The sequence below is a fragment of the Heloderma suspectum genome, chromosome 6 (genome assembly GCF_057233095.1).
Source record: "Heloderma suspectum isolate Gila_16-S chromosome 6, 16-S_ref, whole genome shotgun sequence".
Taxonomy (NCBI): Eukaryota; Metazoa; Chordata; class Lepidosauria; order Squamata; family Helodermatidae; genus Heloderma; species Heloderma suspectum.
In genome coordinates, this window is record NC_139463.1 from 95,135,238 (window position 1) to 95,157,526 (window position 22,289).

At 42.4% G+C, this 22,289-nt stretch overlaps 1 protein-coding gene across 1 annotated transcript in view; it reads left to right on the forward strand.

Annotated features, from left to right (window-relative positions):
* Nucleotides 1-18,609, forward strand: part of LOC146341902 (vomeronasal type-2 receptor 26-like) — a 28,888-nt gene extending 10,279 nt beyond the window's left edge. Inside the window, exons 5-8 of the mRNA XM_084807742.1 lie at nt 4,183-4,714; nt 6,537-6,764; nt 14,625-14,751; nt 17,714-18,609. Coding sequence (XP_084663868.1) covers nt 4,183-4,714; nt 6,537-6,764; nt 14,625-14,751; nt 17,714-18,609 — 1,783 coding nt within the window. The remainder of the gene's footprint in view (nt 1-4,182; nt 4,715-6,536; nt 6,765-14,624; nt 14,752-17,713) is intronic.
* Nucleotides 18,610-22,289: the final 3,680 nt, after the last annotated feature.

Consider the following 22,289-nt stretch of genomic DNA (forward strand, 5'->3'; position numbering starts at 1 on the left):
TCCACTTCAACTTGAGTCTGAATCTTAATCTTGATTGGGAAATCCATATCTTTATGCTTCCCTCTGATTACCATTGGAAATCACCAAAAGATTAGTCTTTTCCTGTTTGTCAGTAATGGATGAAATTTACGGGCAGAGTGGCCTCTTATGAGATAATTATGCCTACCAAATATCAGACAAGTAGGTGAAGGGTTGTGCCATATGCCCTTAGATTTTGTTGTTTTGAAAGGAACATTTTTATTTCCTGGAAGAATGGGATGAAATTTTCAGAGATAGTTACCCCTTCTGAAGGGCCAACCCTGCCAAGTTTCAGATGAATAGATCCAAGGTTTTTTGTGCAAGAGCAGCCTTTACAGTTCATGGGTTTGAAAAACAAAAACAACAAAAAAGGATGTGCTTATCAGCATATGTCTTTTGTGGCAGTTGATATGAAAATGACATACAGCATAGACGTAGCCCTAGTTGAGAAACCTGCACAATTTCAGAAGGACAGATGCAGACACTACAGATGTATCATGAATGAAAGACATGCTTAATTGGCACCAAAAGCACAGAAAATGCAATAGGACAGAGGTGGATGATGGATATGGAACATACAGGAGCATAGACAGAAGTACTTGATGAAAACTTGGCAACCACTTGTTCAGTCATTTTGGATTCTATCAGCTTGTGGATCTTGAGGACATGGACAGGGTAAATGGAGTGGTGAGGGCCACCACCTGTGTACTCAACCCTTGCCTTTCTTGGCTGATTAAATCAGCCAAGTTGGAACTGATTTTTTGGCTAAGGGAAGTGATTAATGTTTCTTTGTGTGAGGGGTTGTTCCCTCTTCTTAAAAGAAGCAGGAATAATACTTTATGAAAGAAATCTTCCCTTGACCCAGAAGATCTAACTATAGGCCAGCTTCAAACGCACTATTCTTGGTTAAGGTGAGTGAGAAGGTGGTGGCATGACAATTTTAGTGTGACCATTTTAGTTTTCTCTTAGTGGCTTTTGATACCATCAACCACAGTATCCCTCTGGACCACTTGGCAGGGCTGGGCTTCAGGTGTTGTTTTGCAGTGGTTCTGGTCCTTTCTGTCACACTGTGTCCAGAAAGTGGTACTGGGGGATTACTGTTTGAAAAATGCACATCAAAAAATGTGTACTATTGAAAAATATACACACATTTTGTCTGCTCGAATTTCTCAACTGGAGGCCTTCACGTGTAGAGTGAATCTACATATCCTTGGTATTAAAGACGTGGCTACTGGTACAGGTTTGGCTGAATTTATGGATAAACTTTTGCATGAGCTATTTGCTTTACCATCTGATATTTTTACTTGATATTGAGCATGCATATTGTGTTCCTGGTTCAATCCGTGGCACTAAAGGGACTTTTGGGACTGTTATTGTTCAATTTTCACAAGTCTCTACAAAAAGTATCGTATGCGTTTGGCAAGAGAACTAGGTGAGCTTTGGTGGGAACCAGCAAATGACAAGATTATGCTCTTTCCTGATTATACTAAAGAAATCTCTGACAGAAGAAGGCAATTCACCAAGGCGAGAAGTTTGGCAAAGCAAATTAACCTGCAATATCATATTAAATATCCAGCTACATTTTGCATTCTTTCTAAAGGCCAGATGAAAAGATTTTTGGATCCTGATGCTGCAGAATCATTTTTAATTGGTATTAAAATTAAAACAAGGGAATCAACTCTCTCAGCCTCCAGAGTTGGAATTTAGCCATCTTTACTGTTCTTTTCAAGTGCTGTTTGAGCTATAGCTGATAAGATGTCTAGGCAGTATGCCAGAGTAGATGTTTGCATATTTCTGTTTTCTTTCTCCTTTTTTGTGTTATATTGTAATAAAATGCCTATTTGTGTGTGTATGTGTGTGTATGTGTGTGTACACATATACATATATTTTAGATATGATATTACTTAAATATACAAATTATTTGCTTTTGTTTTTTGTTTTTTATTTTTCTTAAACTTTCCCCCATTATTATTATTATTATTATTATTAATATCACTATGGGATTATTATTACTACTATTTATTGTTGGCTAAACCTTTAATGTTTATTAATACGCATTAAGTGAATGGTAATATATGGCCAATGGAAATGGACTGTTTGCTCCCATTCCTTTGCCATAAGACTGAGGTTATAATACTGAAAGATAAGGTTTACCATTTGTGGTGCAGCGGACTGAAGATTTATATAATAATACTTGCAATGTTTGAAAGAATGCTGTATAGGTATAATTTGCAATTGGATTAATATTTGGATATTTGGTTTGTTCTTATTGAAGTTTAATATAATCCTTTGTTTTCCTTTTCCTTCTTTTGCTATCCTCCCCCCGCCCCCGAATACTGTAATGTTGGAAACTGAAGATTCTGATTATGTTGCTGGTAGTGCTTATTTCATTTATAAAAATAAACTAAAAATAAATTCAAAAGAAAGAAAGAAAAGAAAAATATACATAAACATGCTTTAAGTAATGGGAGAAAAATATGTAAATTTCAAAAAATTCAGTGAAGCATACATTTTGAAAAATACACATACATTTTCATGTTGAAAGAAACATAAAAGCTCACAATCTGCTATGGACATGAGTTGGAATGGGCTTCAAGGGGGATTTGGAGAAACTCAATGAGCTTGAGTTTTGGTGATACAAATATTGCTAGTTGGAGGTCTTCATTGCCTATCATGACGCATTAGCATCATTCCGGTTGGAGCCAGAGAACCAGTCTGGCTACCTTGCAGCAGAATGTACCTCTGTTATGTATTGCCTCAACAGACAACTTGGAATTTGCTAACAAGGACTATGTGCACTGACACACTCCATTGGAATGATGCACCTATGTAGGTATCTTAGCCATTCCTGTCCATATTGTAGGGATGTACGGATTCCCCACCATCCATTCTGGTGGGGAATCCTCAGGGGGGGAGGCGATCCGTTCCTCCCCCCCCCCCGGAATCCTCACCAAGTGCTTCCGCTCTGCGAGGATTCCGCAGAACCAAGGGCCGCCCCGTTCCACCGTCCCCATGCTCCCATTTTTTTTGGCTCCCCAAACTTACATAAATAATTCCGTTAAGTACAGCCAAAAAATCCTTTCCACGCACCCACCATCAGTCTCGTCGGTCTCCATAAGCCTCAGGTCATAGGGAAAATGCCTATTTATTTTCATTAAAAGGGTAAAGCCCTTTGCAGGAATTCCCCACGTAACTTCCAGTCACCTGACCTCACCGGACCTGTGAACATTTAACCAGTTTACTAACCAAAATATAATGTGGGACTTTATCAGATAGTTTGCTGGAATAATGATGAATCATATCCACAGCATTCCAACAATACACCAAACTAGTAAACTTATTTTAAAAAGAAGAGAGGAATGATTATTCTGGCAGGATGTATTCTTGACAAATCCATATTTTGGTTGGTTTAACAAATGAGCAAAGAAACAGTTCATTTTTAGTTGTACATTATCAGGAATGACATATCTGCTATCTGTAACCAACACAAGCCACCTTACTGGTGCTGAGTGGCCATGCTTATTGATTATTGCCAATATCTTTTCCTACCTAGGGTCCTGGAATTTTGAGGTCCTGGACCTGATGCTATTAAGTGGTAGACTCATTGCTGTGGTGTCTGTCACATTTTTTTTTAATCTGCACCTATAACTGAGTTGCTTACCTGTAACTGTTGGTATATGAGTGGTCCTTTGTACAATCACACAACAAAATCCTCCTTCCCTGATGGATGGATATCTTTTGACTTCTGCAGCAGTTTCTATCTAACTGAGGAGAGAGCCTCAGTCCTGCTCTTGAGCCATGCAGAGGCATGGGGTGTCCCCAAACAATGGCAGGGACTGCAGGCTCTTCTGAGTTCTACATGTTGTTTCCAAAATGCTGCTCTGAACAGCTATAGATCCCATTTTAGTGACTGCACAGATGTCCACTCTAAGAAATGTGCTTAAAAGTAAGCAATTGGCCTTTACGAAACTTCTATAGGAAAATGCTACATAAATGCTGCTGGTGGTGTTGATATTTTACTACCCCTTCCCCAATCTCTCTTTAGCTCATATATGGCTCCCCTCCAGTGATGGATGATAAAACTCCAGGCCTTTCCTTCTACCAGATGGTCCCCAAGGAAGATCTTCAGTATGTGGGAATTCTCTCTTTGCTTCTGCATTTCAGGTGGACATGGATTGGGGTCATTGTTATGGATAATGACAATGGAGAAAGATTTGTGCAAATTGTAGTCCCACTGTTTTCCCAGGGTGGTATCTGCTTTGCCTTCATAGAAAGAATGCCCAGATTTAATTTGGACAATACATTTTATGACATACTAGATCAAGGCACAAAAATACAAGATGAAGTCATGGGTGGCACAGCCAACATAGTGGTGGCCTATGGGGAATCTTATGCTATGGTGCTTCTGAGATGGTTTCCGTATCTGTCCACTACGAAACATGTGGCAAATAAACCAAAAGGTAAAGTGTGGATTATGACAGCCCAGATGGAGCTCACTTCATTGGCCCATCAAAGGACTTGGGATGCAGGAATAATCCATGGTGCTTTGTCCTTCGCAATTCACTCCAGCGATCTACCAGGATTCAAAGCATATATTGAGAACAAAAACCCCTCCAACCCAAAAGGTGATGGTTTTATCAGAGATTTCTGGCAACAGGCCTTTGGCTGTGTATTCCCAGATACAGTTGTGGACAAAGTAGATGAGGATATTTGCACAGGGGAAGAGAAGCTAGACAGCCTTCCTGGGACTATGTTTGAAATGAGCATGACTGGCCACAGCTACAGCATCTACAATGCTGTCTATGCTGTAGCCCATGCTGCACAGGCCTTGTCCTCATCTAGACTCATGCAGAGAGCAATGAGGGATGGAGAGAGACTGAAGCTTCAGAATCAACAGCTGTGGCAGGTAAAGGGCTTAACAACATCATTTGGAAATGTACCGTATCTTGGATGTCAGAACAATCCCCATATATAGCCAACTGTCTCCCCATCCCCAAACACTTCCTGCACTCTCATTTTCCTTTTGCTTCCTATCCTCACCAGTGATTTCATTTCTGAACCTCCTATATGGGAACTGTAGACACTTTAGCCTGAAAACAGAACTGTGTACATCTTAGTCTGAAAGATGCAGTTAGAGATGTCCATTGCAGGAAAATCCAGCCCTTTGGGGGCCTGACAGATTCCCCAGCTCAACTTGCCTTAGTGAGCTGACCGGGGATTTCATCCTGAAAACTGGGAACTTTTTCCTTCTTTCTTAAACGCAATTTGTGATCACATTTATGGAAGAAAAAAGAAATTAAAATAGTTCCTGCCACTGCTCTGGCACAGCTGACCCCCTCTCTTCCGGCCAGGGTTGGTCTCAGCTAGGGATGGCAGAGAATTCCGCCACGGATCTTGGTGAGGCCGAATGCCAGTGCATTCGGCCCTCCGAACTCCATGGCGGAACAGCCTGCCCCCCCCGCCCACCCCCCGCGGATCCCCCTGGGATGAGACTTACCTGGGGTGGATCTTGCGGGCAGCGGCGGCTCCGGCAGCGGCGGCTCCGGCAGCGGCGGCGGCAGCAGCGGCTGGTCTTCTGACCAGCTGCCGCCGTCGCCATTTCTAGTCTTGTTAAAAAAAAAAAAGACGTGATAGGCTACGTAAAGATTTACGTAGCCTATCATGGCTGGGTTAAAAAAAAAAAAATGACGTGACAGGCTACGTAAAGATTCATGTAGCCTATCATGGCTGGGTTTAAAAAAAAAAAACCGCGTATGCAAATGGTGGCGGCTATGGCCGCCGCCATTTGCGTTCCTTATTTTTGGCCGTCTTAGTCTACGTAAATATTTACATAGACTATGATGGCGAAAATAAAGGGGAATGCAAATAGCGTAGCGGGCGCTATTTGCGTCCCTTTTTGATTTGCCGTTTTAGCCTATGTAAAGATTTACGTAGGCTAAAACGGTGAATCAAAAAGGGACACAAATAGCGCCCACTATGCTATTTGCATTCCCCTTTATTTTCACCATCATAGTCTATGTAAATATTTACGTAGATTCAGTATCTACTCCCCCGCCACCACCATCAACATAATCCACGAAAGGTAAGTCACTTTTGTACATCCCTAGTCCTGGCACAGAGAGAGGGTTAGTTGTGCAGCAGCGGCAGCATAGCAGTGGCAGCAGGAAGCTGAGAGGGGGGCACACTCCCTCTCAACCTTCCACTGCCACTGCTGCACCATTGCCATGCAACCAGTTGGCTCCGGCAGAGAGAGAGAGGGATGGTTGTGTGGGCCATGGGCCATTGCACTCCCCTCCCACTCTCCACTGCCACCAGCACCTTGCAAATGTGAAAGATCCACCAGCTGACCCAATTCACTTCAGGTGAAGTTAGGCCATGTGATGGATGTCAGGTCAGAGCCCAGGAGGGGTGAGCCAGCAAAAGCTTGCCAAGCTCCCCCTCCCCAAATGGATTCCTCTGACATTCCTAGATGCAACTGCAACCTTTTCTCAATTGTTTCCTTTGCCTTTTCCTTCTAGCTCCATCATTTTCTCAAAGGAATCTCATTCAACAACAGTGCTGGGGACAAGATTTCCTTTGACCAGAATAGGAATTTAGTAGCTGGATTTGATATTATCAATTGGATTGTTTCTGGAAACCAATCCTTTCATCAGATGAAAGTTGGGAGGGTAGAACCCCAGGCTCCCTCAGGCCCAGCATTCACCATCAATGAGGATATAATAACATGGCAGAGCAGGTTTAACCAGGTAGGATGCGGTTATTAGTAGATTGCAACCACAGTTTTTAAAGAGTAATTATTTCATTGGACAATGGTGAATTCCTGTAAAGAGTATTTTAATTGAAGTAAGTATAATATATGAAATGATGAAATGATTGTGGCTCCACACGTTTCTGCCTGAATGGTTAATTATATATCTAATACGGGGGGACGGGGGATGGCTTTCTTCACAAGGAGCTTTTATCCTGCTATTGAGATTGCTCCTTCTCAGAAGTTTGTGGGATCTTTACATGATGCCGTATCCATCCAAGGCATCTCCTGCACTAAATGCCCTTGCAGATAATGAGCTATCAAATTACCCCGTGTTCCGCTTCAGTTTCCTCTGAGAAAAGAGTAAAAGCGGCAAGAAGAGGAGCGAGATGCATGAAAGATAATGGAAGACTCAGATATTGGGAGAAGGAGGGGGAAGGGGGTGGGGGAAAGGAAGCACGTGAAAAAGGGAGTCGTCATGATCCTGCATTTAAAACGGAAGCAGAAAGCTCCATTTTAAATACAGGATTTTGGGCTGGTGTAGAGATGCCTGTATATAAACATCACAGTTAATGTTCTTTAACATTCAATGCAGCTTTATCTATGGAACCAAAAAGTTTGTTACCTTAAATGTGTGGCCATTGCGTAAATGTGTGTATTTCTTGCATCTATTGGTAATTCATTGTTGAAGTTAAAGCTATAACTGGTTTCAAGCTTTGGCTCAGACCCCAGTTTGTCACTTTGTGACATAGCCAGATTTGGTTCAGAAAGATTTGGAGTCCAACTGCTTTGTATTGAACCCAAGTCAAGGATCAGAAATGTGAGCAATTGTGGCTCCTGTTCACTATCATGGAGGGAAAAAAAGTCTGTATCTTCTTTCATGTGGTGAGAATTGGATAATGGTTTCCAGTCGTCACAGTCCTTAATAATGAGACTACCCCTGACAAATGTCATTGAAAGCGGGGGGGGGGGGTATGCTACATGCCTTTACTGTATGTTTTGAATGTTTTAAAGGGATTTGCTGATCACTTTTTTCTCTAATTACTTCTTGGCAGAACTGGACTAAAATTGAAGGGATAGTTTCCACCTTCTGATGGAATAAGCCTGCCAAATTTCAGAATGATATTTGCAGGTGTTTCTGTGCAGGAGTACCCTTGACAGTTCGAGGGTCTGTGACGTTCCTCCTCTGAGGTTATACCTTTTCCAGCTTCCACTTGTTGAAACTGAGAAACCTCTCAGGATGTCTGCCTCCACTTTGGTCAGTTATCCTCACTGAGACACACAGCTTCCACCCTTTTACTCTGGGTCAAGGAGACACCCAATATAATTAATGGGTGTCTCCTTGATTGGATTGGTTTCTTCTACCCAATGCTTCTAATGATTGGTTTCTTCTACCCAATACAGGAGAAGAAACAAGAAAATAGGGGTTTTTTTCCTATTTGGTAGCATTAATAAATTAAACCAACAAGTGAGATTTTGTATTTATAATAAAACAAATAAAATCTACTAAACACAAAAAGAGTTATATATACAATTATTAATACATCTATACTTGGTTCTAATCTACTTACCTACTCTGCCCCCTTGGAAATCCTATTCTCAAAACATGTTCATATAAACACATGTGTTTATATGAACAAGCATATGTTACAGTCTCCCAAAGAGGATGTGCTTATGCCCATATGTTCCTTATGGACCATAGTTCTGAAAATGAGAGACAGCCCAGAAGGATCCCTAAGTAAAAATGCAAACAAAAAAACTCCAAATTTTTTCAGAAGAATAAGTTCATATGTCAGAGGAGTTATCACATGATATGTATGATATGTATGTATGATCTGCTTCCCCTTCCCTCCCCCATGGTTTCTTGGACAATTTGTATGAAAATCTCACATCTCGTAGAGGTATCCCAAAGCAAGAAATATGCAAAATTTCAGAAGGATAGGTGCACAGACTAGGGAATTATGATGCTTCAAACCAATTCAAGGCTTTTTTAAATAGAAGAATAATAGTACTATCCAATGATTAAACAAAATGTGCCCGTTTGGGACCAGAGTTAACACTATCTCGTGTTGGCTCAAGCTCCACTAAGCCAGGAAACTGGAAGCTAAGGCCATTCTTTAACTGACATACCCTGTGATCAGTGATGATGTTGTACAATGTCACAAATTGTGTTTGCTTACAACTTACCCTTCATGCACACACATTTTTCCTTGGTCTTTCAGGCCCAAACCCAGTTGTGCAATGTCACAAATTGTGTTTGCTTACAACTTACCCTTCATGCACACACATTTTTCCTTGGTCTTTCAGGCCCAAACCCAGATGGGGAGGATGGCATGCCTGGGACAAGGAAAGATGCCCCAGGTCCTGTATTGCCTTATGAAGCATCTGAGCCTTATTGTTTTGCTAAAGGAATTATCCTATGAGTTGACACATGCCTATTTGTCACTACATAGGCATAGGACTTACTCTGAGTATGGCTTCCATGAAGACTTTTGTTTCCTTCCCCCTCTCCTCCCACCAGCGTTCTGTCTGTCGGGCACAAAGTCAGCAGGTGCCATTTGCTACCTCTTCTGATCTCCTTTCTCACAAAATATCATTTTATTTAGCCACTATAATATAAACCTTGATGTAGGTGATGTGGCAAGGATCAGCATATATTCAGGCAGAAGCTCAGCAAGCAGCGTTCCACCCCTCCTACCACTTCCCTAAGAAGTATCAACAAGGAGGAATGGGATTCAGGCTAAACAAACCAAGTTGCTCCTCCATGTTCACACATTTCCTGTGCCAATACCTGGAGCTCAGGATCCTCTTGTAACAGAGATTCACTAGTGTTCTCTGCCTTCCACTCAGAATAGACACAGCATCATAGGAATTAACTTAAACTGTGTATTTGAGTATAAAGCAGTGAAGGCCTAGAGCTGCTTTCACCGACCTTGCACCCTCCAGATGTGTGGGACTGCAGCTTCCATAATTCCCAGCCAGCATGGCCAGTGAGCCATCTTAACAGTGACAGCCAACAACAACAGGGGTTTCTTGTCCCCACATATCTTCTCTTTCTTCTCTGCTTTAAGAGGCAGATGGCCACGGCCCTTCTTACAAATATTAACTCTTCATTCACCAGGGTCTACTTCATGCACTTTATCACAGATCCTTACAGGTATTCACACTGGCACAATACAGATTCAATAGTCCTGCAGTCTTTTGAACTTGAGCGCGCAGCTCACGCATGCACACACACACGCACACATTAGTAGCTGGGTACTAGGAGTGCACGAAAGCCACTTACCTGGTCTCGCAGCTTTTCGTGGGGGGGGGAGGCGCTTCGCTGCTCTCCCCCCGAAGTTCAGGCTGGGGGGGGGAGGCTTCCCGCCTCGCCTGGCCGAAATTCTGGCTGGGGTGGAGGCTTCCCGCCTCGCCCGGCCGAAATTCAGGCCGGGGGGGGAGGCGCCTCGCCTCGCCCAGCCGCGAAATAAAAAGTTTTTTTTAAAAAAATGCCCCCGTGATAGGCTACGTGACGATTAAGTGTGGTTGTACCATAGATTTGTACAGGGGCAGTATGATATTGGCAGTTTTATTCTCAATTCCTTTTCTAATTATGCCTAACAGGGATGGCAGAGAATTTCTCCACGAATCTTCGAGAGGCCGCATGCCAATGCATTCGGCCCCCCGAAATTGGTGGGGAAATTCTCCGCCACCCCCCCCCGATGGGACTTACCGTGGCTGAATGTCCCTCTCGGCGGCGGGTCCCGGTGGCGGTTCGGCGGCGGTTCGGTGGGGGCGGGGGCGGCAGCCGGTCACCCAACCGGCTGCCGCCGCCGCCATTGCAAAACAAAAAGTAAAGTAAAAAAAAAAGACACCCGTGATAGGCTACGTAACGATTTACGTAGCCTATCACGGCTAGATTTCCAAAGTCAGCCGTGATAGGCTTCATAAATCGTCACGTAGCCTATCACGGGTGACTTTGAAAGAAAAAAAAAAGCGCATACGCAAATGGAGGCTGCCCATGGGCGCCGCCATTTGCATTTCTTATTTTGGCACATCTAGTCTACGTAAACATTTACGTAGACTACGGCGAAAATAAGGGAACGCTATTTGCGTTGCCCTTATTTTTGCCGTAGTCTACGTAAATGTTTACGTAGACTACACGTGCCAAAATAAGGAATGCAAATGGCGGCGCCCATGGGCGCCACCATTTGCGTACGCGCTTTTTTTTTTCAAAGTCAGCCATGATAGGCTACGTAAACATTTACGTAGCCTATCACGCTGTTTTTTAAAGATCTAGCCATGATAGGCTATGTAAATCTTTACGTAGCCTATCACGTTTGCTTGTTTTTTGTTTTTTGTTTACTTGGAAATGGCGGCTGGCATTCGACCTCCCTGAGATTCGTGGAGAAATTCTCTGACATCCCTAACAGCCACAAGGTCTCTTTCCTGGTCAGTCACAACTAGATCAGATCCCATCAGGCTATACTTGAAGTTAGAATTTTTGCCCCCACGTGCATCACTTTACACTTGCATATATTGAACCACGTTTGCCATTTAGATGCCTGTTCTCCCAGTTTGGATCGATCCTTTTGGAGCACTTCTCAATCCCATTTTGTTTTAAGCACCCTAAATTATTTGGTGTAATCTGCAAACTTGGTCACTTCCTTTCTCATTCCTAATTCTAGATAATTTATGAACAGGTTGAGAAGCATTGACCCTAATACAGATACCTGTGTGACCCCACTATTTACTTCCCTCCATAGAGAGAATTTACCATTCATTCCTACTCTTTGCTTTCTGTTCTTTAACCAGTTACTGATCCATAAGAGGACCTGTCCTCAGACTCCCTTCCTGAAAACATCAGTTCACTCAGGCACCAGTATCTGTCCTATATCTTCTGCAGCAAAGACAGATGAAAATAATTTTAGGGATGTCAGAGAATTTCTCCATGAATCTCGAGGAATCCCAAAAATTGGTGGAGAAATGGTCTGCTCCCCACCCCCCCACCCCCCCACCCCGGGACGGGACTTACCTTGCTTGAACGTCCCTGGCAGCGGCGGCTCCGGCAGCGGTGCAGCAGTGGTGCGGCGGCGGCGGCCGGTCTTCCAACCAGCTTCCGCCACCGCCATTTCCAAGTAAAACAAACAAACAAATGTGATAGGCTAGGTAAAGATTTATGAAGCCTATCACGGCTAGATTTTTTAAAAATACCGTGATACGCTTAGGGATGGGGGAGAATTTCTCCCCGAAACTTGGGGGGGGCGAGCGCCAACGCATTCGGTCCTCCGAAGGTTGTTCAGGGAGAACTTCTCCACCCCCCCGCCCCCACCCCCACCTGGGATGGGACCTACCTTTCACGAATGTCCCTCCCGGCAGCGGGTCCCGGCAGCGGTTCGGCAGGTCTTCGTCAGGGGCGGGGGCGGCAGCCGGTCTTTCGACTGGCTGCCGCCGCCGCCATTACAAGCAAAGTAAAAAAAAAAAAAAAAACGCCCCTGTGATAGGCTACGTAACGATTAACATAGCCTATCATGGCTAGATTTGCAAAGTCAGCCGTGATAGGCTACGTTAATCGTCACGTAGCCTATCACGGGTGACTTCAAAAAAAAAAAAAAGCGCGTACGGCTAATGGCGGCCCCCATAGGGAGCCGCCATTCGTGTTCCTTACTTGGTCCCTGTAGTCTACGTAAATCTTTACGTAGACTACGGCGAAAATAAGGACAACACAAATAGCGTTGCCCTTATTTTCGCCGTAGTCTATGTAAATCTTTACGTAGACTACAGGGACCAAATAAGGAACGCGAATGGCGGCTCCCTATGGGGGCCGCCATTTGTGTATGCGCTTTTTTTTTTTTTTCAAAGTCACCTGTGATAGGCTACGTGATGATTAATGTAGCCTATCACGGCTGACTTTGCAGATCTAGCCGTGATAGGCTACGTTAATCGTCACGTAGCCTATCACGGGGGTGTTTTTTTTTTAACTTTTTATTTCGCGGCCGGGCGAGGCGAGGCGCCTCCTCCCCGGCCTGAATTTCAGCCAGGCAAGGCGGGAAGCCTCCCCCCCGGCCTGAATTTCGTAAAATGTAAATCTTTACGTAGACTACAGGGACCAAATAAGGAACGCGAATGGCGGCTCCCTATGGGGGCCGGCATTCGCGTACGCGCTTTTTTTTTAAAAAAAAAAGTCAGCCATGATAGGCTACGTAAACATTTACGTAGCCTATCACAGCTGACTGAAGGGACACAAAAGGTGGCGGCTACAGCCGCCGCCATTTGCGTCCCGGCAGGAGACAAGGTTTCACGGCCGGAGGGACGGGGCGCTTCCCCCCCGGCCAGAATTTCGGTGGGGAGGGACGGGATGCCTCCCCCCCGGCCAGAATTTCGGGGGGAGGGACGGAGCGCCTCCCCCCCACCGCGAAGCAAGCGTCAGGATCAGGTAAGGGACTTCCGTGCATCCCTAGTATTCATCAATGTAAGGCTGTTTTAGATTGTTACATAAAAGGGATGTTCACACATTACAGCTGAATCATGGTGGAATGAACAGACATATATACTTGTGTAAACTGACGAGCACATACTAACGCAATGAAAGGACAGAGCCTTCAGAGAATCAGCACATGGGCCACAATCCTCATGTTTCTTTTACTCACCATGTTGAAAGGAGGAACAGTGATTTGGGTCCTTGTGCTGCCCCTCTGCTTTCCGAAAGGTGCTGTGAGGCCCTGTTCCCTCTGCATTCTATCCCCTCAAATTCCCCAATGGTCAAACTACATATTACTTTAAAGATATAGCATTTTCCCTCTCTTTTACTCAGAAGTAAGTGCTGATACCTAATATGGATCAGGAACCTAGGGTGGGGGTAGGGGCTTCAATTCTTTGCCCTATGCCTTCAATTTAGATCACAATTGGATGTTTGGGGGGGGAGGCAATGTAAATTGGAGGCATGGAGCAGCTGATCTGGATTGGGACTACAGCTGGGGGGTGGGCAAAATCCCCCTAGCCCCCCCACCCCATTTTATGGTTCTGATCTGTTTAGTAACATGTAACCTAACCTTGTGAGGTCACATTCTATAACTAAAAGAATAGGCATTGCCCATAGAATACTGTAGAATTCCTCAGAAAACACTGGAGTATTAGCAGCTTTCTAGCTTCAGAGTGAAACTGAGCATGCCTGACATAACTTTGCCGACAAGTGCTAGCATAGGCTTTCATGGGACAGAAAAACCTTATTAACTTTTGAATTGCTGCTCAGAACTTCACCAAACCAATGGAAGCCTCAACGAGCCTGAATAAAGTATGTAAGTAGTTCTCACCAAAATTTGAAAGAAATATATGATGTGCTGAGTCGTAAGTATAAATGTGTCAATTTTTCAACATGTTTAACTCATTATCCTGTGCATTTTTTAGCAGATCAGTAATACATTTTTGCACAATTGTAGACCCCATCAGGTAGATCATGGATACCAAGTATTAAGTTATTTGCTCAACAGGTGTCATTTTATAAGCCGTAGAATTTTGAGGTTTGTAATGGCAAAACCTTTTTGTTTACCACTTTACCTTTGTTTACCACTTTTGTTTACCTTTTTGTTAACTAAAGGGGCACTCCTGTACCCCTTTATTAATATGAAGAAGTTACTAAAAACCCATGTAGAAAGCAAAGAAGAGAATCAGTTTTTTTTAAAAAAATGATCAATTGTAATGATGTAACAATTATGAATATGGGCATAATCGGTACCATATGCATTGTGTTAATAAAGAAATGCAGGAATGCCTTGGGTGAATTCATATATTACTGAAAATCCATATATGAAAAGTCTCAGGATTCCAAGATCATTATTCTGAAGATTACCATTGTCCCTTTTCATTTGTGAATTAGGCCCGGCCTCTCTCTGTATGTAGTGAGAGTTGCCATCCTGGTTTTAGCAAGAAAGTGAAGGAGGGGGAGCCATTTTGCTGCTACGACTGCATCCCATGTCCAGAAGGAAAGATTTCAGACCATGAGGGTGAGAAACATACTGTAGAAAATTATAATAGAAAATATTTGCAATCCAGAGGAACATCCATATGAAATCATCCATCCATCAGGCTTATTTTCTTCCATGTTTGGAATGTGATGAAAAGGCTTTGTAAGGAGAGACTAGGAGGAATTTGAAGATGTGGAAATAAACTGGTGTGTGTGTGTGTGTGTGTTTTCATCTATGTGATCATTTGTTCTTTTATATTCTAAAAAATTAAGCCAATAACCATTACACTGCAGTTTGAAAAGCCAGATAGTGGATGGTTCTCCTGATATATCTAAATATAGGAGAACTATGAATATACTGAATAGAAATATAAAAATACAGAATGGTTGTAATTGAGTGGAAAGGGCATATAAAATTGTACATATAATTTTCACTTGATGATTGAGATTTGATTCAAAGACTTGATGGGTCCGGGAAGAAAAAATTATTTATTTATTTATTTATTCATTCATTCATTCATTTCATTTCATTTCTATACCGCCCAATAGCCGAAGCTCAAGTGAAATAATTTGGATTACACGTGTGATTATTCACCTCTGATTATTCAGTTCAGCCAATAAACCTTAAATGGCATTTTGTGTAGCCAGATGGTGGGAGGATAGAGAAGAAAAATGGCAAAGAAGAGGGCTAACTTCTCCCGACTACTGGGACTCTCAAAGTAGCATTGCTCCTTGACCATCAGTGAATTTGACATAAGAGAACAATCATTAATAAGAAATCTGCAGGCTTCATTCTCTACCTAGCAGCCTTTAGTCATGCCTTTGTCAATGATATACTTGGCTATTGCAATGTGCTTTACTTGGGTCCATCTCTAAACTGGGGTGTGTAACCAATCATTTTTATCCCAAGGACTGAATTGATTCTGGGTAAGCACATTGGGGGCTGCATGCCAGCAGTGGGCAGGGGTTACACCCCAAAGAGGGGAGAGTCACCCCACAGCTGGCATGCAACCCCAACATGATTGTCCAGACCCTTTTCACACTTACACACATCACACACATGCACACAATCTCTCCCTCCCTCCTTCCCTCCCCCCTCTCTCTCACACATACACACACACATCCCCCCTCCCCCACTGAAATCGGGCTTTTCACAAGCCCCACTGCTGTTAATAGATGTTCTTAAAAGTGTGATAGCAGCATCTAAATGTGAACTCCTTGTTAGCTTTTATTGTTAGGCCCCATAAACTTAACTTTGCAGAGTAAGCATCGATATATATTTCAGGAATGAAAAAACCCAAAGTAGATCAATCTGCCAATCTGATATTAATGGGCAAACATTGTCCAGTTCAGAAATACAAATTAGAATAAGATGTTATCTTCATATACAGAATTTCTAACTGAAAGAGTTGGGTCCAACAAATGCAGTGAAGAAACTGACTAGGGCAGAGCAATTATTATCAAGTCATGAGCCTAAAGGGTTATTACCTAAGATCTATTCTTTATTATGTAGTCTGTCCAAAAAGGAACACAATTTTAAGCATCTGTGGGAAATTGATTTGGGGTAACAATTACTGAAGAGAAATAAATAAATAAATAAATAAATAAATAAATAAATAAATTCCAACAAATTAAGGTAGCATCACTCCGGGTTAACTATAAGAGAAAGACAGTGGAAATTGTCCTTCCACTGGTAGTTAACACCAGCATGAATGAATTCAATTTATTCAGTTAATTGGTTCAAACACTGGAAATATAATGCTCCTCAGATGCATCTTTTTATATTTGGTAGGCAGCTCAAGTTGCTCAGAATTATATGCAAAAATTGTCAATATTATTTCAAAGAGTAAGGTTTAATGTGGAACTGTCCCCTTCATTGGTACTCTTCAACATAATTGAATCTGACATCTTGAACTTAAACAAAATGTTGTTTATGAATAATATAGGCCAGAAAGAAACTGGAAAAATGCTCACTCATCTAAAATTTGAGAATGCAAGACCTAAGCAGGGCAGGAAGAGGAGGCTTTTACAACTGCCTATTCCTCTGATTTTGTTGCTGGACAGGCCTATTTTGCTTCCCTACCTTCCTGTCGGTAGCAATGTGTGATGGAGAGGTTTCTGGACCTATGCCTTTCCTTCCCCCTCCCCTCCTTGCCACCAGCATGCCCCCTTTCCACACTACCCAACCTATTCTGAGGTCACTATTGTGACCTTGGAAAGAGGAGCCACCCCCACGTTTTCCACAGTACCTGGAAGGGGGAAGGGGGGAAGGGAGGTGGCTCCTCCACAAATGGATCTCCTCCTCCATGCTTGTAGCTCTGCCTACAGGCACAGACAAGGAGATCCACTGCAGCATATGGCCTTAGGATTCTTCTGCCAATGTCTCAAAAAAGCTGAAATGGTTAAACTGACTGAAAGCATTCATAAAAGAACTGGAATGCAATATAGAATTCACAATTCAGTTCAATGGGCTATTTTTTATCACTTACTGAAATAACAACTAGGGACATACTATACTGAAGAGAAATATTTTATGTTACAGGATGATTGAGGTTGTTGTCAAAAACAGTCCATTGAACATCATCTCTTGTATTTTTATAAAAGATTTTTTAAAAAAAGATCTAAAAACAAAACAATACTAAAATAACATGGTAAAAATACAAAATACATATACAAAAGTAAAATGCAAAGCCAAAGTGATAAAATGCAGTAGAACGTGAAAAGCTAATGAAACAGGAGTTGAAACCAAGAACATGTAAGAGAGATTTGAAAAGCAAAGACGTAGAGGTCTCAGAGAATAACGGAAAAAATCTTAACAAGGAAATGGAAAGAAAATAATTTGGGCACATGGCAAATTTCTCTGAAGAGAGCATTCCATAACTGGGAGGCCACCGGACAGGTAGAGACCTTTCTATGTGTAAGAGTAACTATTACGACATTTCAGTCAGATTGATAGCATGTTTTGGAGAGAAAGACCACATCTTCTCACATCTTCTTTTTAGACGTGAATAACTGTCATGAGTGTACAGATGAAAACTATTCAAACAAAAACCAGGATGGATGTATTCCCAAGGGTGTAAGTTTCTTGTCTTATGAAGAACCTTTGGGACTCAGTTTAGCCTGTTTTGCTATTTCCTCTTCTTTGAGCACAGCGATGGTGCTAGCAACATTTATGAAGCACCACAACACTCCCATAGTCAAAGCCAACAACCGGAGCCTAACATATAGTCTTCTCATCTCCCTCCTTCTTTGTTTCCTTTGCACATTGCTATTCATGGGACGTCCTCAGAAGATGACTTGTCTCCTCCGACAAACTGCCTTTGGCATCATCTTCACAGTGGCTGTTTCTTGTGTACTGGCAAAAACCATCACAGTGGTTCTGGCTTTCATGGCTATCAGGCCAGGATCCAGCATGAGGAAATGGTTGGGAAAGGAGCTGGCCAACTTTATTGTTTTTTCCTGTTCCTTGATCCAAGGAGGCATTTGTACTATGTGGCTGGTGACCAGTCCTCCATTCCCAGATGTTGACATGCATTCAATGACTGGAAAAATTATACTTGAATGTAACGAAGGGTCTGTCACTATGTTTTACTGTGTCCTGGGCTTCATGGGCTTCCTAGCAATTGCCAGTTTTTCTGTGGCTTTCCTTGCCAGAAAGCTACCTGATAGCTTTAATGAAGCCAAGTTCATCACATTCAGTATGCTGGTCTTTTGTAGTGTTTGGTTATCCTTTGTTCCCTCCTACCTGAGCACCAAGGGAAAATACATGGTAGCTGTGGAAATCTTCTCAGTATTAGCTTCTAGCATTGGGTTGCTGGGTTGCATCTTTTCTCCCAAATGTTATATTATTGTTTTGAGACCTGAGCTGAACACCAAGGAACAGTTAATAAGAAGATAATATTGAATAATTTAAATGTCTGTGTCATGTGCTATCAGGTGATGTGAGAATCAGGTGATGTGAGAATGAATGCACTGCAGAATATTTCTAAAAGGTCCCCTCTCAGCAGTATATAAACCTTCCCCCACATGTCTTCAAATCTTCCCTAGTTAAAAATAAAGAAATAATGTGGAAGACTGAATCAAATTTGCCTAAAGGGGAGCCATACATATGTAACCCATCCCTTCTAACCACATTTTACTTCCATCTTCCCTTCCAGCTGGTCTTCCTGAAAGCATTTTTTTTAAAGATGTATTTTCCCCCTTCATGGCATCTATTTATTACAATGAAATCGTAAGAGCAATCCTTGAAAACTGTTCCATCTATTCTATCAGACTGCAACAGAGAGAGGGAAGGGAACTAAGGCTGTTTTACTGGTCCTGCCAAGTGACTTGCTGTCTTTGGCTCCTCTTCACCTTTATTTGTCACCTATCAATAACTGTTCCATCAGGACATCTGAATGTTTCCATCCCAGCAGGTCATTACGAAAACTGGATCTTTAAGAACTGGTGCCCATGTGATTGTTTTCCCCCACCATTACCATCACCTTTTCTTTTTGTCCAATATCTTTTAGGCTGTAAGCCTCAGGGCAGGGACTTGTTTGTTCTTGATCTGTAAGCTGCTCTGGGAGCCTTTTTGACTGAAAAATGGGGTAAAACTGCTTGAAATTAAAACAAAACAAGATCATATTTGCCTGCAAAATATGTGGAACAATGATCTCCAGTGGCATCTGTCAGAATCCCAAGACAGGCATTGGCTTTATCAGCCCATTTACAAGTTTGATTGCCATCCTTATAGGAAGGACTAGGGATGCTGGAGAAATTTGAGATGGACTAAAATGAGCTCAGATTTCAAAGAATCTGACCTGAGGAATCCACTGCAGAGCAACCCCTCAGGCTGCATGGAGTTGGTGGACTTTCAGATTTTTTTCTAACTTTCCTGAAATTTACACATGTTTATTCATAGGAAAATATGCAAGTTTCTTCTGAGGAAAAGTGGAATGGGGGACAATATGCTAAATGTTATGTACTAAGGTAAATTATGTAAATTCTTAAGAAACCTCATACATAATTATTTGCATATTTTTCTGCATGACCAAAAACAATCCACATCTGTCTGTGAGCAGATGATGAAACAAAAGGTGCCTGAAAATCTGTGAAACACAGACGGAGCAGATTTTACACAGTCCGTACATCCCTAGTCAAGACTACGTGTGGTCCGCCAAGCAACAGGCAGTCCTGTGGCCATGTATTGTGGCTGACTAGTGCTACAGACAAACACACCTCAGGAAGCCAAACAAAGTTTTATGGATCTCCATGTGTTCTGCTTCAAATGGCTTGTATATGATGGCTCATAGCTATGGTTGAAAGAATACATGAGGTGGTCATGAGGACTCTCATATTTTAGCAGCCATGTGAAGTTCTCCTCCATGCTAAGTGATATACACATATAGAGGTTCTCTTCCTGCAAGAGAATTAAGATTGGCCAGGTTCACCTCTCAGAAGGATCTGTATTATGTGTATATATCAATATCTGCATAGAGCCACTTAACACAATTGGCAAACATGAAGTTGGTGGGGGAATGTTTATCAGGTGTGCCAGTGGCCCACAGGCTTTACTCCTCTTAGGTAACATTGACAACATTTTTAAAAACTGGAACTTAAAAAAAAAATCCACCGTTTTCCAGATTGTACTGGTGTCTTCACCTCCACCTTGATATTCTCCAGTGGTAGAGCAACAGACAAAAACAAATCCTAGACAGGCTATTACAATTTCCACTGAGGTCCTGTTACTGGCCCCTCTAGGACACTGGAGCCATTAAAACTTCCTGGTGAGACTCATCAGAGGGTCAAGGCAACAGCAATGCAGAATGGTGGTGAAATGTGCTAGGAACTCAGGACTATAGGTAAGTGGTGATTTCCCAGAATAAGGATGGATAAATTGTGGTTGTTCCCAGTAAATTGAGACTACTGGGGTATAAGTAATTACCAGTACCAATAACAGGCATTGCTATGGCCTTTCCCCCACTGCCTTGATGGCTTTTTAGCAAAAGAAGTCAGTATATAAATATTCATTAAATATAAAATGAATTTATCAATATTTTCTTGCCTATTCCCATTTTGACATAGAGGTAGATACCTCAGCAGGGGTGGAAAGTCATGTGTGAACAAGCCCCACTGTGAAGGCAAAATGATGTCAAGCAGCCAAATTACCCATCCTCATGTATCAGAGAAAGAGAGGAGGAGAGATTGAGATTGAAAGAGCACCCCAAAGGGTTAGAATATCACTCTATTTTCTTCAACTGCAGAAGAAGAAGAAGAAGAAGAAGAAGAAGAAGAAGAAGAAGCTGCTGCTGCTGCTACTCTGAGTTTCTGCTCTAATTTGCCTGCTCCACTGCATGTATGCTAACCTTTAAAAAGCACAGCTCTTTGTTATCCAAAGCTTGTAGCGAGTGGTGTAGTGGGGCCAGGGCTCACAATGACACAGCAGTGGGCTTTAGTATGAGTAGATGCCGTTGTCATCTGTCACCCCCCTCTTAAAGATTTCACTGCTCTCTCTGAACTTATCTGAAATCCTCACAGTAGCCAGGGGGAAATTATTTTTCCCCAGAAACAATGGCTGGGTTGGTACAATCATTTTCAGCCACAGTAAGCAATGATGGTTTGTGGCATGGGCTGGGGCACCCATGGGTGTTTGGTCCATAACCCAACCCCTGCTCATAGATCATTGTGTTGTCTGAACCTGGTGGGGGTGAGTTTTTGGTATGGTTAATAAACAATCAAGAACCCATGGGCTGTTTTGGGTAGTGGGTGGCATGTTAACCACACCACCAATTGACCCTCACCAGGTTTAGATGACACAACAACCTATGAGCAGGGGTTAGGTTACAGAATGGGCACCTGGCATGTGCCATAAACCATGGTGGCTTAGTTAAGCCACCATGGCTAAACATGGTCATGAAAACCAGGTCAATATATTGTCCCCGGTGTGTGTGTGTGTGTGTGTGTGTCTGTGTGTGTGTGTGTGTGTGTATTTAAAATATTTTTTTATATTTTTTTTCTGTCTCTCTCCCCAACTCCATGCAATCAGGAAGGTGGTTTTTTTGTTCATTCAGCCAATTAAGTTTCTGTTTCCTGAGTTAAAACATAGTTCTCTCTCTTCCTGGTTTTCTGTTAAAATGTATACCCCCCTGCTTCCTGAGTGAAACCTCTTGACCTGTAGATTCTAACAAACTTTAACCTCTACACTATTACCATTTTGGCTGAAACTGAGCGCACGCACACACACACACACACACACACACACACACGTTAACCCCATAGTATCCTGCAGTCAAACTAAATTCCCCCAAATGGAGGAAAGTTCTGTTCTTTCACAGAGGAATTCCAAGCCTAAGCGTCCCATCTTCAGAAGTGACAAATATGATTTCTTTGTTTTTCCCCCTCAGTAATTCTACAGGGACTCTGCAACTTTGACCGAGTTATTACCTTCCAATTAATTATGAAAACAATGGTAATTATTTCTGCTGCTTAGTAAAATCCCTCTGGAATTTCAGTGGTGACCAGCAGAACTAACAACAAATCTGTGAAAGATGTCATAAATATACCTAGTACCATTGAGAGGTAGGGACTGGGAACAAG